The sequence below is a fragment of the Heteronotia binoei genome, chromosome 4, assembly GCF_032191835.1.
Source record: "Heteronotia binoei isolate CCM8104 ecotype False Entrance Well chromosome 4, APGP_CSIRO_Hbin_v1, whole genome shotgun sequence".
Lineage (NCBI taxonomy): Eukaryota > Metazoa > Chordata > Lepidosauria > Squamata > Gekkonidae > Heteronotia > Heteronotia binoei.
Genome location: NC_083226.1, coordinates 131,608,130 through 131,625,507, shown reverse-complemented (window position 1 = coordinate 131,625,507; position 17,378 = coordinate 131,608,130). Strand labels below are relative to the sequence as shown.

At 41.3% G+C, this 17,378-nt stretch overlaps 1 protein-coding gene across 1 annotated transcript in view; it reads right to left on the bottom strand.

Annotated features, from left to right (window-relative positions):
- ACOT12 (acyl-CoA thioesterase 12) overlaps positions 1-17,378 on the bottom strand; it is a 52,805-nt gene that overhangs the window by 15,770 nt on the left and 19,657 nt on the right. Inside the window, exons 5-10 of the mRNA XM_060235746.1 lie at positions 15,314-15,449; positions 13,552-13,708; positions 11,541-11,660; positions 3,849-3,999; positions 3,120-3,175; positions 1,299-1,362 (exon numbers count right to left, since the gene is read on the bottom strand). Coding sequence (XP_060091729.1) covers positions 1,299-1,362; positions 3,120-3,175; positions 3,849-3,999; positions 11,541-11,660; positions 13,552-13,708; positions 15,314-15,449 — 684 coding nt within the window. The remainder of the gene's footprint in view (positions 1-1,298; positions 1,363-3,119; positions 3,176-3,848; positions 4,000-11,540; positions 11,661-13,551; positions 13,709-15,313; positions 15,450-17,378) is intronic.

Here is a 17,378-nt window from a genome sequence, read left to right as displayed (position 1 = left end):
GATTTACAGCTCTACCAGAGGCTTCTACTGGTATACTCTGAGGGTTATTCTATTAACTGCATTATTTCCAATAAATTATTCTTTTTAAAATGATGAATGAGTTACATTGAGCAAATACCTTTAAATAATGTGTATCTCTAAATAATGACTGTGTTTCTATCATTTTTTTAAAATGCTAGGCACTTTTAAAATTTTAAAATGATAGGAGTTTTTAAAATTGGTCCTCCTAGCCTTATCCTTTTACTAGCAATTCTCAGTGTCCCTTTGTTGTGGGTTGGGGATAAGAACATAAAAACAGTTCTGTTGGATCAGACCAATGGTCCATCTAGTCCAGTGTACTGTCTTACAAAGTGGCCAACCAGCTCCTCTAGAGGTCCAACAACAAGGCAGAGAGATTGATGCCTTCCCTTGATGTTGCCTCCTGGCACTGGGATTCAGAGGTTGACTGTCACCATGGCTACTAGACACTGATATGAATCTGTCTATTAAAGCTGTCTATGTCTGTGGCCATCACTGCATCCTCTGGCATCATTTCCACATTATTCTCTGTGTAATGAAGTATTTTCTGTTGTCTGTCCTGAATTTATTGCTTATCAGCTTCATTAGATGCCCTTGAGTTTCAGTAGTTTGGCAGAGGGAGAAAATTTTCTCTGTCAACTCTCTCCACATAATTTTTAAAACATCTATCACATCCCCTTCTCTTTTCTGAACTGAAAAGCCCTAGATTCTTTAGCCTTTCCTCATAAGAAAGGTGCTCCACCCCCAATCATCTTGGTTGCTTACTTCTATTCCTTTCTAGCTCTGAGATGTCCTTTTGAAGTATGATGACCAAAACTGTACACAGTATTCCAAATGAGGCTGTGTAATTGATCTATACAGGAGCATTATAATATTGGCCATTTTGTTTTCAATCCCTTTCATAATAATCCCTATCATAGAATTTGTCTTTTTCACTGCTGCAGCATGCTGGGTTGATGCTTTCATTGAGCTGTCCACTATGACCTCAAGATCTTTCCCTTTTTCTATCTCCCATTAGCCTATACTTGAAGTGGGGATTTACCCCAATGCATATCATCTTACCAACAATGAACTTCATTTGCCATATTGCTACCCAAACACCCAATTTGTGGAGCTCCTCCTGGAAGATCAAAGTGCCATGCAACACTGGGAGTGAAAATAGGGTGGAGAAACCAGGCAAATATCCCCAATTGATTTTGGCTGTAGTAGAGTTAGATGCAAGCAATATTTTCCTTTTACATGCACATGACATATATTTCTTCAAATGAAAATGAGGTTACCTGGTTGGTTTTGTCCCAGGGATCAGGGATGTAATCAGCTTCATTCCTCAAGAGAACACATTTCCTGCAGTTGATATTATGTGGAGAAGAAAGCAAAAATGATTTAAGCAAGTATTCAACCTTTTAAAAAATCTCATGTTATAAATGAAAAAATGTATATCACTCTACCTCTTCCAAATAAAAGCTTCACCTAAGTTCTCATAAGTAATCACAATGTAATCACTAATTTGTTTTTCTGTTATTCTGAAACAGGATTGCCAGATCTTTTCTAGAGGTCTGAATATATCTGTGGAGGCATCTAAAATCTGAGGATGGTGTGGGTGAACCTTGTCTACTGGTCCCACCCTGACCTTTGTACACAAATTTACTCTTCTGTAGAGATTCTGTATGTCTACACGAATTTACTCTTCTGTAGAGATTCTGTATGTCTACAACCTACACGAATTTACTCTTCTGTAGAGATTCTGTATGTCTACAACCTATAAATGCATAGGTTTTGTCAAAGATGCAAGGTCTTGAAAAACACTGGAAAAATTCATTAAAAATAGAAAAATTGGAAAATATGGAGAGCACTAAAAAGAAACTCCTATGAAATATTTTCTCTTTTAGGAAGACAAAATACTTCTTAAGGCAAGAGTTTTCACACTCAAAATTAATAGAATGAAAAAAAGGCTGAAGTATAATCTCAGCAACGAAAGGGGATGGACACTTACACTAATATAACATTGCAATGTTCCGATTTTAAAAAGGTAAAGGTAGTCCCCTGTGCAAGCACCAGTCATTTCCGACTCTGGGGTGACATCACATCACGATGTTTTCACAGCAGACTTTTTATGGTGGGGTGGTTTGCCTTTGCCTTCTCCAGTCATCTATACTTCACCCCCAGCAAGCTGGGTACTCATTTTACCAACCTTGGAAGGATGGAAGGCTGAGTCAACCTTGAGCCAGCTACCTGAACCCAGCTTCCACCGGGATGGAACTCAGGTTGTGAGCAGAGCTTGGACTGCACTACTGCAGTACTGCAGCTTTACCACTCTGCACCATGGGGCTCCTTAATGTTCCAATTACCAATTTGAAAAAATTAAAAAGCACAAGTAGCCCTAGGAGGCATAGGTGGATTAGGAAAAGGAAATGACAGAAATCTGCCATGTGATAGCCCTGTTCCCACTGTGCTGTATTGGCAGCCTCAGCAGCAGTGGGAAAACTACACAAGCTTGTCCCCCATGTCAAAAACTCCAGCTCAAGATGACATCTATCAGAACACAGATGAAAAGCAATACCAGGAAAAGGTATAAAGATGTTGGATCTGCTGTAAATCCCAACAGACATTGCCCCACCATTATAATTCTCACAGAAGTGAAGACTCCTGAACCTGTTTAGATTTCAAATCCAGTAGCATCTTAAAGACCAGCCAGATTTTCAAGGAATATCTGATAAAAGTCACTTTAATTCTCAAAAGTTCATCCCCCCAAAAATCTTGTTGGTCTCCAAGGTGGTACTGGACTCTAATCTAGCCGTTTTACTGTGGACCAACACTGCTACACTCTGAAACTATTGTAGTGCTGCTGCAGCTCAAGATGACTTACAGATAATTCAAGAGTACCACTCCTATATGCTGAATATTTCCAGATTTTCTTTATCAGCACAGGACTTTGAAATACTCCAGAATAATAATATAAGATGTAATCTGCCTATCAGGAATTTCTCATGAGCTATATCATTTCTAAAAATCAAACAAGGTCAATTCTAGAATGACTGAGAAATATTTTCTGCTGTACTGTTAGTGGCATTTTGAAAATTCATATTATGCTTGAGGCTTACCTGGCTAATCGAATTCTCTTCCGGGCAACAGCTTCATGGTACCTTCTTAAACCATCCTTTGTAACAAGCAAAGTTTTTTTAAAAAAATCAGTACTGTTTATTTTTAAATAACTTGGTTTAAAATAAACATAATCACAGTTTTCTAATATTCAGAATAAATGACAGCTGGGAGCAAATAAAACTTTGCTGATGGAAATAATTTAGGATGATGCTATCCTTTTAAATAAACTGTTCAAGTTAACTATCGAGCAAAGTGTAGCTTCTGGTTTCTCCTAACAGTAATGCACAAGGATTTTCACTTGAGAAATCGGTTCTTAAATGACTGCCTTCCATGTAAAATAATAACACAACATCTAAAGTATGTGCTCAAGGGAATCAATAACATAAGAATCTGACCAGTGGTCTATCGACTCCAACATCTTACAGAATCAAGCCAGATGCCCCAGAGGATGATTGAGGCAAGCTTTCTCCCTGTTTCCTTTTGTAACTATTATTCAGCAGTATACTTTCTCTGGACGTGGAGATTCATTTAGCCATTGTGGTTAATAGTCACTGGTGGGCCTATCCTCAAAGAATTTGTCCACATAAGATGATACAGTTATAAAATCACCTTATAACATTGTTTAAATCACTTCAACAGCTAGTCTATAAATTCAGCAATTATGAAATTGATTATGTGATGGACTAATCTATATACATTTGTTCTCTTCCTATTAAAAAAGAATTCACCTTTGTAGTAGACTTGACTCTGGGAAATGTAAAAAGCTCGCTGTTTTCTTTTACAGCATTAAAAATGAAAAATGCACTGTTAATATGTCTCGCGTGACCTTTGGCCCATTCTTCACAGTTGAAGGCCTCAACACGAACTCCAACCTCAACGCTAAAGCAAAAAAAGAAAATATTTTATGAATATATGTAATATGTTAACAATTTGAAACACCAATACAGAAGTCCCTTACAATGTTATACAGAGAAGCTACAAATGCTTTCAGGGAAAATGTGCTCAAGTCAATGATACTGACACTATTACTATCAACATTTATATGCTGCTAGATGCAGTGTTAATAATGTTTTTATACATAAGTTCATTTCATGTGTGTTTGTTTTGCGACAGGCCTGTAAATGTCAACAATTCTCAAAACCTAAAAAATTACTAAATAAATCTGCCCAGGGTCAGAAAACAGGGCTTCTGTATTCTACCTCTTCCAAAGTTTAGCAGAAACAATACATTATCCAAATAAACAAAATACAAAAATTCCCTAATCTGTGCAGGTTAGAGAATTTGCTGTATTTTAATGCAGCACAGACACAGCTCATATCACAATGGTGAATGATGCTGTCAAAACTTACTGCCAAACTGCAAATACTGAAGATGCTGAAATGGACACTGATAGCTGCAAATCAAACACTAGTGTTGGTGCTAAGGTGCAGAGACAGAAATCATAGATTCATATGCTGATCTTAATGTTTAGGCAGCTTCATCTTGCAGAAAGTGATCTTTAATTTAATATCTGGAGGCACTGGAAGACCTTAGCCATGCAAGTGCTGACAGACTATGGAACATCCAGAACAAGAAATAACATCCGTGTAATATCTTTAATTAGGGGCAACCAAAATGACACAAAACACAATGCAATGTTTTGAGCTCATCAAAACTCTTCTTCAGAATAGGCATTACAGAATTTTTTAAAATGAAGGAGGGAAAAAGCAGACTTTCCAGTTTAAGATCTTTAGACTCTGTCTTGTTAGTGTTTGGTATTAAATGCTGACAGGCTCAGTTTAATTGCTGTAGTTACACAGCAGTTGCATCCTGGGAAGAAGAACAAGCAAACAATGGAGGGCCATCTAATTTGACAAAATAAAGTCCAGGAAGATCCAAATGGAACACTATAGAATAATCAGAACAGCCAAACAAACTGAAACAACTGCTTGGAGGAAGGAACCATGACAAATGACTGGCAGCATGTCCGTAAGTATGGCTAGGAAGAAGAGTTCCTTGTTTTTCTGTCAACAGCATTCCTATGAAAACAGATTACTTCATAAGGTCTTGGGGATCTGGAAGATACATGCATGGCTTGCTGCATGGGTTTTATAAGCAGCTAAGAGGTGGTCAAGGAAGATGTGCTCAGTTCCCCATTCCGGCTGAATGAGAGGAAGAAGAGGACAACCTGGGAGCCAGCACACCTCTTCCTTTTCAATATCTGAGGCCTTTAGGAAGAAGAAAAGACTAGCATGTTGCATATTACTGCAGCAAAGGAGAAAGCATCATGGTCCCAGGGATTTTAAAAGCAAATACCAGTGCTTTGATTTGTGATCTGAAGAGAACTTACAGTCAGTGCCAGGTGCTTCAAAACTAGTGAGCTAAATTTTCATGAAGAGATATTAGTCAACAACCTAGCAGTTGCATACTGTAGAATAACACTAGAGACTCTGATCTTTCAGGGGATTCCATCTACAAATGAGCTGACTTATCATTCCCTACAGCATTATTATCAACTGACCAGACCTCAATCTACTTTCTTTCATTCAGTCTATTATTTCATTCTTGCAGCTAAGCAGAACATCCACTATCTCATCTGATTCTGCTGAACAGCAGAAACAGAGCTGGGTGCCATCAGCATACTGATGGCTTCTTGCTCTAAATCTCTGGGTGACCTTTCCCAAAGGATTCATGTAGATGTTTTAAAAAGCATAAGCAATGGGAAAGATTTGTAAAGGATCCCACAGGACCAATGTCACAGGATCAAGCAGGAGCTTCAGGTTAAAGACCAGAAAAAAACCAGAATCACTGGCACTTCGTTTCTTGATACTTAATACATATCTCAGTCAATGGGACCAAAGATCCAGGAGAATAAAAAAGGGTACATTCCTCTCTTCTCTCCCAGCAAAGAGCAGAACAATCAAGGATGTTACAGCTCCAAACATCCAGATTCAAATGGATCCAGATAATCCACCTATTTGAGGGAAGTCTAGGCCCAAGCACTGTGCCCCAAAAGAGAATGTTTGCAACTCATCAGATATATGCAACCAGTTCGCAATAGTTGTTAAAGTCTAAGGAAAACTTCTTCAGGAGGTATCTCACCATCACCTCCTTTAAGATAATTGGAATGTTGCTCTCATTCTTAGAATCTCTCACTGAGTCTTGAACCCAACCAGTCACACTTTCTCAGTATGTGGACAGAAACCAAAATGAACCAGGGATAAGACACCAAAATCACATATCTTCTAGTAACTTGTCCATATTGTTATCCTCCACATTGTCTTCAGCAACTGGAATTTATCTGTGTAACTATAACTTGAAACAGCACTCTAGAAGCATTGTGACAGATTTGTTTCCATCTGATTGCAGAATAATAATTGTCTGGAACTGCCAAGGATCATAGTGGGGAAACAGCAGGGTTTCACACCCAAACATGTTTTGTGTATTATCTCTTCCTCCTTCTATTTTAAGGGCTAAGTGTACATATATCTTGGATTCAGCCACCAATGGGTTTAAAAGGAACGGAAGATTGGAAGCTCTTACCGTGAAGCTTCCTTCTCGGTGGTCCTGGAGTGGGACGGTCCGAAACTGTTGGGAGTAGGCTCCGCCTTCGGAAACAGGGTCATTGATCGTTTGATCCGGCCTGGGGGAGGGGCCTCTCCGTTGGAAACTCTCCAGTCCATAGAAAAGCCATGCTCCCCCATCAGTAGCAATCTATAAAACAAACTGCATCATGGTAACAAACCACTCAGAGACCATAATGATGCAATGCCATTTTAATAACTGCAACAGCAGAAGAAATTTCCACCACCAGTGCCCCAGTATCTCCCACGACCAAGCTCCCACAGCTACTAGCCTGGAGCAAGGCACAACACCGGATGGGATGGACCGTCCCACTCCAGGACCACCGAGAAGATAGCTTCACAGTAAGAGTTTCCAATCTTCTGTTCTTTGGTGGTCCCTGGGAGTGGGACGGTCCGAAACTGTTGGGACATACTAAAGCAATATGTACCCCGGGCAGGAACCACTACATTTAATGTATAACCTGTTGTAGCCCCTGCGGCCAAAAGCCGCTTCAGTGGATGCCCACCTACCCACCTTATAATGCCTGGTGAACGAATGAGCATAACTCCAGGTGGCTGCCCTACAATTGCCTTCCAGGGACGAGAAGGACTTGTACACAGCAGATGTGGCCATTCCTCATAAGTTATGAGCTGTAATTCCTCCTTGAGGCTCTAGCCCTGACGCCGTGTATGCTGCAAAAATACATTGCCCCAACCACCTGCTCAGGGTCGAAGAAGCAATTGGTTTTCCCAAAGAGGGCGAATGAAAGGAAACAAACAAGGACTCTGACCTCCTAAAGTCCTTGGTTCTGTCTATATAAAAAACCCCTCATGGCACGCTTAACCTCTAACTGATGCCACTCCTTTTCCTTCTCATGTTGGAGATTGGGACCGAATGAGGGTAATACCAAGCCCTGAGACCGGTGAAAAAACTGAATTCACTTTAGGCATAAATGTCAGATCAGGTTTAAACTCTACCCCGTCCTCATGAAAGGTACAAAGATCTTTATCCACGGACTGGGCTTGCAAGTCAGATACCCTGCGGGCAGAGGTAATCCCAACTAAAAAACAGCGTGTTAAGTGTAAGATCCTGCCGGCTACAGGTAGCCACGGGCTCAAAAAGTGCATGACATAACGCCTTCAGCACCACATTTAATTTCCATGTTGGAAACCTATGTGCAGTAGGGGAATTCAACAGGGACACCCCCCCTTAAAAAACGCTTAACATGCGGATGCAAAGTCAAGGAAACCCCCTTTTTTAATCCCCACGAACAGCAGAAATAGCTGCCACCTGCATACGAAGGGTATTAGTAGCCAACCCCTTATCCAGGCCCTCATGCAAGAACAGCAACCGCTTTCGAACTGGTAACTTTAAAGGGATCCCAACCCCTTTTCACGCACCAGCTGGAAAGACACGCCAAGTGTTATTATACACCTGAGTGGTAGAACATTCTCTGGGTGCCAACATAGTGACAATCACAGATTTGTCAACCCCCACTTAACTAACTGCAACCACTCAACCTCCACGCAGTTAACTGTAACATGTCCGGCTGAGGACGGCTAACTGCCCCTCGTCTCAGCAATGTCTCGGATGCTGGGAGACGCCTAGGATCCTCCGTCGACAGCCGCATGAGGCCTTGAAACCACCCCCGTCGCGGCCAGAAGGGAGGAACCAGGACCAGCTCCACTGTTGGCTGAAGAATCTTGTGAACCAACCAGGGAATCAGCTGCAGTGGTGGGAAGGCGTACAGAAGACCGTCCGGCCAGTCGCAGTGGAGAGCGCCTATGCCCTCTGCCTGATCGTCCTTCTGTTTGGCAAAAAACCGTCGCACTTGATGATGTTCCACAGTTGCAAACAAATCCACAGTCACACTGCCATATCTGCGCTGAAGAGACTGGAACACCGCCTTGTCCAGCGACCATTCCGTCTGATCCAGCCTCTGTCTGCTGAGCCGATCTGCCAGCCCGTTGTCCTTCCCGGCTACATGAATTGCCTTAATGGATAACAGATACTTCTCTGCCCAATGCAGTAAGCTGTTGGCCTCGCTGCACAGTTTCCTGATTCTGGTCCCGCCTTGCCGGTTGACATAAGCTTTGTCTGTCACGTTGTCTGTCTTCACTAACATGTGACCCCCTGCAGCATCATCTGAAAATGCAACAACCCCAGACAAATCGCCCTCAACTCCAACAGGTTGATGCTCTGTCGGGACTCCATCAGGGACCACTGACCCTGAATCATCATCCCTCGAAAATGCGCTCCCCAGCCAGAGAGACTGGAGTCTGTAGTGACCACTATCCTCTGTGGCTCTTCACTGACACTCCTTGCTGAAAACGGGATGGTTCCAGCCACCACTGAAGTTGCGTCCGCAGCTCTGGTGGAGGAAACACTAGCTTGTGCAGCTTGCGAGCTATCACATGCTGATAAGGCATCAGGAAGCATTGTAAGGGCCATAGGTGGAAACGCGCCCAAGACAGTACACCCTGACACGACACCAGAACCCCTAAACGCTTTGCTAGAGTCATCATAGGCACCCGATTCAGGGACAATACCTCCTCCAACAAGGATCTGAGGTTCACCTGTCATACTTCCGACAAAACACTTTGTGCCTCTGAGCATTGACTAGTTCTTGCGTTGGAGTAAGGTTGCTCTTTGTCCTGTTGACCACAAAACCCTGGTCCTGCAGTATTTGAATAGTCTGATTGGTGTCCTCCAGGCTCTGCTGGAGGGAAGGGGCCCTGAACCAAGTCATCATCCAGATACGGATGAAGAGCCACGCCCCCCATCCGTAAAGGAGCTACCAAGGCCACTAGGATTTTTGTAAACACTTGCGGGGAAGACTTGAGCCCAAAAGGCAAAGCCTAGTACTGGAAGTGCTTCCTGTCGCATGCAAACCTGGGGAACCGTTTGTGTCTTGGGTGAATGGGAACATGCAAATACACCTAGGACTGATCAATGGACGTCAGGTATACTCGTTCTTGAACTGTCCACAGGATGGAATTCACAGGTAGGGGTTCTATAGCCCTTATGTCCAGTAGATGTTGGATGGGCATAACATCCCCTGGTGTATGGTCGGATCTCGTTTTCTCGACACTGAACGAAATCTCCGACGTGGGAAAGATTCCAGTTCTAATGCATAGGCCTTGGATACCGAGTCTATCACCATTGGTCTGCATAAAACCGTAGCCGCCTCCCGATAGGAAGCTGCTCTGGACTTCTGGCATAATCATTGTGACCCTCCCTTTTTGGAGTCACTTTTGCTTCCCTTGTCGCTTAAGCTAGAAAAGGATTTAGCATCCCGACTGTGAGACTGCCACTTCGCTCAGAAAGACTTAAAACCCGAAGGCCGGGAGAATTTTTTGGAGTCCCGAAAGGGCTGGAAGGATTTTTTAGGCTTAAAATCCTTGCTCTTAGAAGGCAAGACTTTCTTCTTGTCCTTCCCCTCAATCAGGAAGCATTCCAGTTCGTCCCCAAAGAGACTAACACCTTTGAATGCCTGTGCCGCTGCATCCGCATCCCAAGTTCTGAGCCAAATGTTCCTGCGTGCTGCCACACTGCAAGCCACTGCCCTTGCGGACAATTGCATTGCATCTAGGGTCGTATCTGCAATAAATGCTGTGCCCTAGGCTATTTTCTTAAGCTCATCCTTGAATTCCTTTGGCGCATCACTATCTGTTGAGGCCAAATTGGATGCCCAGGTATATACTGTGCATGCAAACAGTAAATTAAGCTTGTCTCACTAGTCTGTCCCCGTCCATCAGCCGTCTCAGCTACAACAGAAGGCTGAAACAAAAGTGAAAGGGGAGAGGGAGAAGCCTCCGTTACCAGGCTAACTGCCTGAAATGGCGACCCCTTCTGCGTAGCAAGGAACCGCTCCCCCCCCCAGGCTGCGCTAACCACGCCTGAGATGGAGAGGCCTGCTATGGCATAAGCCTTTCCCCACCCCGTTCAGGCGGGGTCCTGGGAAACTGCTGTAAGTTACTGGGTGGGCTTCCCTGATCCCAGTGGAGCCCGTCCCAGGCAAAAAACAGTCCGCGCATCACAAAGAGCTTTCCCGCTCTCCCTCACGCAGCTTACCACCTCCTCTCGAGTAGACACACTGTCTGAGTGAGCCACCAAGAGTTTTCCTGCTCTCGGCCGCGCTGGACCTCGGTCGTCTGCACTACGCCCATCGGCGCTGCCTGGGACCGCAAAGTTGGAATTGCCGCTCTCTCCCCCTGCCTCAACAGGCTTAGGAGGGGCGACCTCGCCCTCCGCGGCAGTCCCCAGTTGTGCTGCCTTTGCTGGGTAAAACTCAACGCTGGCGGTAAAATGCTCTGCCCGCCACTCTTGTGGCTGAAGAACCAGGTGGCAGAGACTTTCTCACAAGGAGACCTCATTCTGCGGATCACTGTGCTTCGACGCACGATGAACACGTCCTGTCTCGTAACAGGGCCATTTGGACTGGAGAGTTTCCAATGGAGAGGCCCCTCCCCCAGGCCGGATCAAACGATCAACAACCCTGTTTCTGGAGGAGGAGCCTACTCCCAACAGTTTTGGACCATCCCACTCCCAGGGACCACCGGAGAAGGGGGAGGATTCTTATTGTAATGTGCAAATATAGCGGAATGTGCATGTAAGTGTTTACAAATATAGAAATATTCTTGATTTGAGTAAGACAGTTTTTAAAACATAGATTTCCACCCAGAACTGAGTAACTACCCAGTGCTATCCTAAACAGTACTGTACCTTGTAATGTCCACTCACATCTGCTTAAGGATGGCGCTGTATTTTTTATATTGCAATCTGATAACAAAAATATAATTCTGAAATAATAAAATACTTTGCATAACAGAACAACATAAAAGTAGTATGGTAACACACAGAGATAAACTTATTACCTTTTATGAAAAGTATTGTTTACTATTGCATTGAAAACAAGGCGGTCACCCACAGTCGAAGGTCCCAGAAATTTAAACATATCTACAGATTTCAAAGTTGGATGAAAATGACTCAGGCGACTGAACAGATATGGGGAGGCAAAGGAAAACAAAATAAATATAATTTAATTATTTTGTTTGTATCAATGCAACTGTGTACATGACTGAAAAGAAGTGTAGTCACCTGTGTATATATGGATTTTTGCATGCTACCCCTTGTTGAATTTCTACCTAGTAATAATGAAAGGTGGGGACAATGCTTACTACATAAAGTGAGAAAATCATTGGGGAAGGGCAGCTTGTGTAAGAAATTTCAGCATCAGCATTGCTAGTACCAACTGGGAAAGAGATACTGGCATAGCAATTAATTTAATACGTTAACATGGGGGCATGGGATCCAACAGATGAGAAGCAACAGTCATGCTGCTTAGGTCCACCTACTGATATCCTTAGATTTTAGATGTGTTCCTGTGATCTCAAAGTGAATTTTTCTCTTATGATAGAATATTTGCAAGAATGGCAATTTAAGCATGCACTTTGCAAAACATATAAGTTACTGTGTCCCATTATATGTTGAAATTCTTTTAAGTTCCTCTATATATTTATTTTAAATGTGTTAGTCTTTGTGCCAAAAAGAAAGCATTGCTGTGTTGTTGTTGTTCTAGGATTGAAATCTGTCCCCAACCTTTGTTTAGCTTAGAGATAACAGTGTTTTGGACCATTATTTATCGTTAGCCTTAATTCAATTACACTTTATGATGTACCAGAATTGTTAACCGTGCACAATTATCTGTTTCTAATTAATTGAATTGTGCATCTTTATAATGCATTCAAATTACTTTGGTTTTTCATTAGGAATAATTTGCTCCTCCTATTTAAATTGCTAAATATCTCATTTGCAGCACTCACAATAAGAACACAAATAGATTAATGTCAAGAATGGAGAAGGGAACATTGCAGTTCCCCTCTCCCCCACTGTTAAGCTTAGTCGAATAGACTTAATACTGTTTTATGAAAAAGGTAAGTCTTCCATACTTTATGATTCAGCTGAAATTATTCAAAAGCCCAGATTTTGTTCCAGCATGTTTCCAGTAACCCCTGGCTTTATGCTGCTTGCTTGGTTTCTTAATATTTTAAAGAGGATACAAACTTTAGACCAATCTTTTTGAACATATCTTCAGTTTGTTCTTTGAGTACTGCTTGTTTTTATAAACCTCATTTTCATTCCTTGTAAGCCTGTAGCCATAGCAACTCTAACTGGCACCTTCAAAGGTCAAATCTAATTGTGAGTTGTTTTACAAAATGTTTCCAGCTAGGTCAGCTATTTCTCAAGCAGAATAGGCAGTTCACTGTCACCATTTAGCATTGTCTCGACTTCATTTCAGAATTTTCAGCCTCGACTTTATGCTCATGCTTGTCCAAAAAGAAAGTATTTGCAGAGTTTGATAGGATTTTTTTATTGCAAATAAATCTGACTCCCCATTTTGCCGGACTATATTTATGACAGTGTGTTTTGGAATTACATACACACACACATTTGGGGTGTATGCGTGCACATAATTGTTGCTTACTAAGGTAATAGTGCTATGACTTTGTAAAATCTGTAATGATTTGCAATTTTAATAAAACTAGTTGGCTATCTAGTAACAATAGAAAGCCAGTTACTACTGGTATAATTTCAGGTTACAAATCAGTGTTACATGAATAATGAACAGTAATGACACATCCAGCATCCTGGCAATGAATCAGGCCCACTGGTGTGTGAAGGGAATTCTAATAGAAATTCATGTCTCACACACACAAAGAAAGAGCGCTACATGTACTGAGCGACAGGGGGATGATGGAATTCTCTGTGTGATTAAATGAACATTAAACCAGAAGACCAAAAAGCCTGCATTCCCCAATGGACCTGTCCAGTAATATGTAACACATGAGAATGCTGGCAGGGTCGGGGGAGAGGGGAGAATGGTACCTTGCAGAAATAGCAGCTGCTGTTTCCATCCAAGCCATAATTTGGCCACCAAATGTATTTCCTTGATGATTGGCATGAGGGGGCAATACAAGTTCAATACTTTGTACATGGGTAAGGTCTGTGGAAACCACGTCTTCCTTGTTACTGCAAACATATTCTACAATGTATAAGTTTAATAGACATTGATGCTCAGAAAATGATCAAATAGTGCAATTACAGTATAATATTGTTACACTTAGGGTACAACTGCAGTTCTCAAATTCTTATCCTACAGCCATATCAATGAAATCAGCAGAACCAGTCTGTCTGAAGTGTTTTTGAGGACTGCATCTCAATAAAGGTAATCCTACCACTCCAGGGCTGACTATAATGCAGGGTACTTTCAGTGTAGGGATAACTGGTTTATCTTTTCATCTGATTGTATCATACCATAATTCCTGCCTTGTGGAATAATCAGAATTTGGTGGTATTAATATTTGGATAGGATGATTTACAGATCTATTACCAGGGCTATTAATTCCATAATGGAGCAGGATCTGTTTTCAGGAAACAAGAGATGAATGTATATAAAATGCCAGACATCTTAGTTTGATGTGATCCAACTTGACCTGAATTAAATGTTTGACTTCTGTCCCAGTTAACTCTGTTTTGTAATCCTAGTGTTGTAGTTTGGCTCCATTTGATTACCTTGCACTTTGGACCCTCTCACTGGGTTGTACAATTGGTATCTAGAAAGCAAATTCCACTTTATTACATCTTCTTGAACTTTGCAGTTATTTGGAGGGAATCAGTCTTGCACAGGCTTATTTCATTCTTATTTTCTTACCATTATCACAAAAGAATCCAGTGCTTAGCTGTGCTACTGTATTTTAGAGATCACAGACTGGTTCTGGATGTCTTTAGCATGCCTCATATAGCGAACATTGACAGTTTTATAGGTGAAAACATTCTGTTTCAGAAATTGCTTTGATTTCAGGTCTTTAAGAGACCTGCACTAAAAATCTTATAAACATAGGTGAGTGATATCATTAGAACTGCAATAACCCTAGTTCATAGGTTTCTTTCAAACACCAATAATTTCTCAGCCCTGAGTAAGTAATTTTGTTTAGGCTGTTATGGCCCTAAAATGAAGTGCACCATCAAGATATATTTTAATACTATTAGATTTTCTTCTTTGTAGATGAAAGGAAAAATCCATAAATAAGAACAAACTTTTAAAAGTTTTAACATTATGATACTTCAAAAAAATTATTTTTGTTTCCAAACACCAATCTGAAAGAATCAGGGTAGCATAGGGTGTCAAGCAATATCAATGCTGGTGCAGTGCAACCATAGTGAGTTTGCATGTTAGGATCTCTTTCAGCAGGAAAAAAAAGAATGCCAAAAGGGACCCAACTCCAAGGATTTGAGCACACAGTAACTTTACTGGAGCCCACAGTGATACTGCCAGCACTCATCAATCAACATGCAAAATTTATTCACTTTAGAATAAATCCTGTTTCATTATTGGAAAAAAAGAATAAATCCTGTTCCAAACAGTGCATGATTAAGCATCTGAAGATAAGAAGGCATTAAAAGGAAGCCAATTCGCTCTCCTTCTTTTGCAAATTTGACCTAGAGCTCTTCCAGGCCTTAATCTTTAAGAATATCTGGATGGGAGGGAGTATCCCATAAACATGTATTTATACTTGCCGGTTTTATAATAGCCACACCCCACACATTATCACACCCACACCTGCCACACACTATTCATTTTACTGACCATCATTCATGTCACACTCTTGCATTAGGTTCTTAAAGTTACATTCAGGATCCAGGCGGATTTTTCTTCTCTCAACAGCTAGTGTGTACTCCAGGAAATCTTCTGCAGTAAGAAGCTTTACTGGTTTTAAGTTCACCTAAACAAATATAAAAAATCATTACCTAATCCAAACCCAGAGTGAAATTTCACTTTAAACACATTAGCGATAGAAACAATTATTCTTTCTGTAGTTTTTGCACCACAGAACGCTGTACTACTGCTGTGAAAAAATAAGTAATTACCAGTGATATTCTGCCACACATTTTCTCACTTCACAGTACTGCAATTTATTGAAATTTGGTGTTGTAAATACTCATTCATTATGTGCAAACAGCTTAGGTTTTCTGGAAAAACTAAAACAGAAATGTGGGAAAATAGTTGGACCTTAAATAAATTTGGGACACACATTGAATGTAATGTCACTGGGAAAATTACTTCCCATTAGTTGGCCAGCTGACAAATTCCTGTAGTGAAGGCATTTTCTGCATGCTTGCTTGCCACAGTTCTGCAAGATGCAAAATGGTGCTTACTACTTCCCTGTTTTTAAAAATACAATACAATAAAAAAAAACACACGAACCAATTGCTTCAGTCTATTTAAAACAATTAAACATTGATTTCATCAAATTCTTACTGATTTCAGATTAAAATGCCTCAAAGAATGCATATTAATCTTGGATGTGTCACTTGTGGATACTGCTTATAAAGGACAGAAAAGCAAGAAAAAGCCATTTTGCATTCTGTATTTTAGACAATGTAGAGATTGAGTTACAGGTATGAGAAAATCTATTTAAATATATTACTTCTGGAAACAGTCCAAATCTGTCTGTCTTGGCAAACATGTTGTTATTGGCCACTGGATGACCATTCCTTTATTAGACTCTAATGGCTCAGCATGGTTTCTTCAATGGACGGTAATAGTAGATGGCTCCCTGATGGCTCTAATCATGCAGACCAATAGCAAAAGGTTTAAGAATATGTTATTCAGCATATGATTTCATGGACTAGAACCCCTTCCTCAGATGCAATGAATTATGCTTCATTCTACGAAAACTTATGCAGGAATAAAATATTGTTAGTTTTCAAGGTGCTCCTGCTTGTTTTTGCTGCAACAGAATGATTATTGCCATCAGAAGCTACACAAGGTGAATACTTGCAGCTGAGAAGAGGGGTAGATGCATGCAAGAGAGAGAAGAGGAAGCAGCAGGTTTGAGTTTGGAAGAGACCGGGAAAAACCCCCCAACCCCAGTAGTAGATCTACTGTCCTGTGCCTTCATTACAGGCATCTGTGTCACACAGTTCTATCCAATGGAACAGGAATCCTGAAGAAGTGAATGGGGTGTGGTCTCCAGTGGTGTTTAAGTGGTGCTGTACAGAAGATTTTGTTAGGCCACTTGTTTATTTATTTCTATGCTGCCTTTCCACCCAATTCATGGTCTCCTGAAACATTCCAAACATTAAAACATTTCAGAGCATTTAAAATACAAATAGGGATCAGCAGGGCTTTTTTATAGAAGCAGCCTAGCAGGAACCTATTTGCTTATTAGGCCACACCCCCTGACATCACCATCATTTCACACAGGGCTTTTCTGTAGAAAAAGCCAAGTGGAGACTCATTTGCATATTAGGCCACACCCTCTGGCACCTAGCTAGCCGGAACAATTATATTGTATAATTTTATCGAACTCTTGTCAGCCGCCCTGAGCCTGCCTAGGCGGGGAGGGCGGGATATAAATAAAATTTATTATTATTATTATATTATTATATTATTATAATAACTGAGTTCCTGCTCAAAAAAAGCCCTGGGGATCAAAACAAACTGGGGAAACTTGGTTGCACTTACCTGGTAATGGTTGTTCATTGACTTCTTCTGCGCAGAAACACACTGGGACTGTGCATGCACAGGCCAGCTGTGGACATTTTCTTTCTAGCTTTAAAATTTCAAGGAACGGGCACCCCACCCCACTGGAGCCATATTTTTGTGCAGGGGTGGAATTGTAGCAGGAGCTCCTATGCCTGTTAGGCCA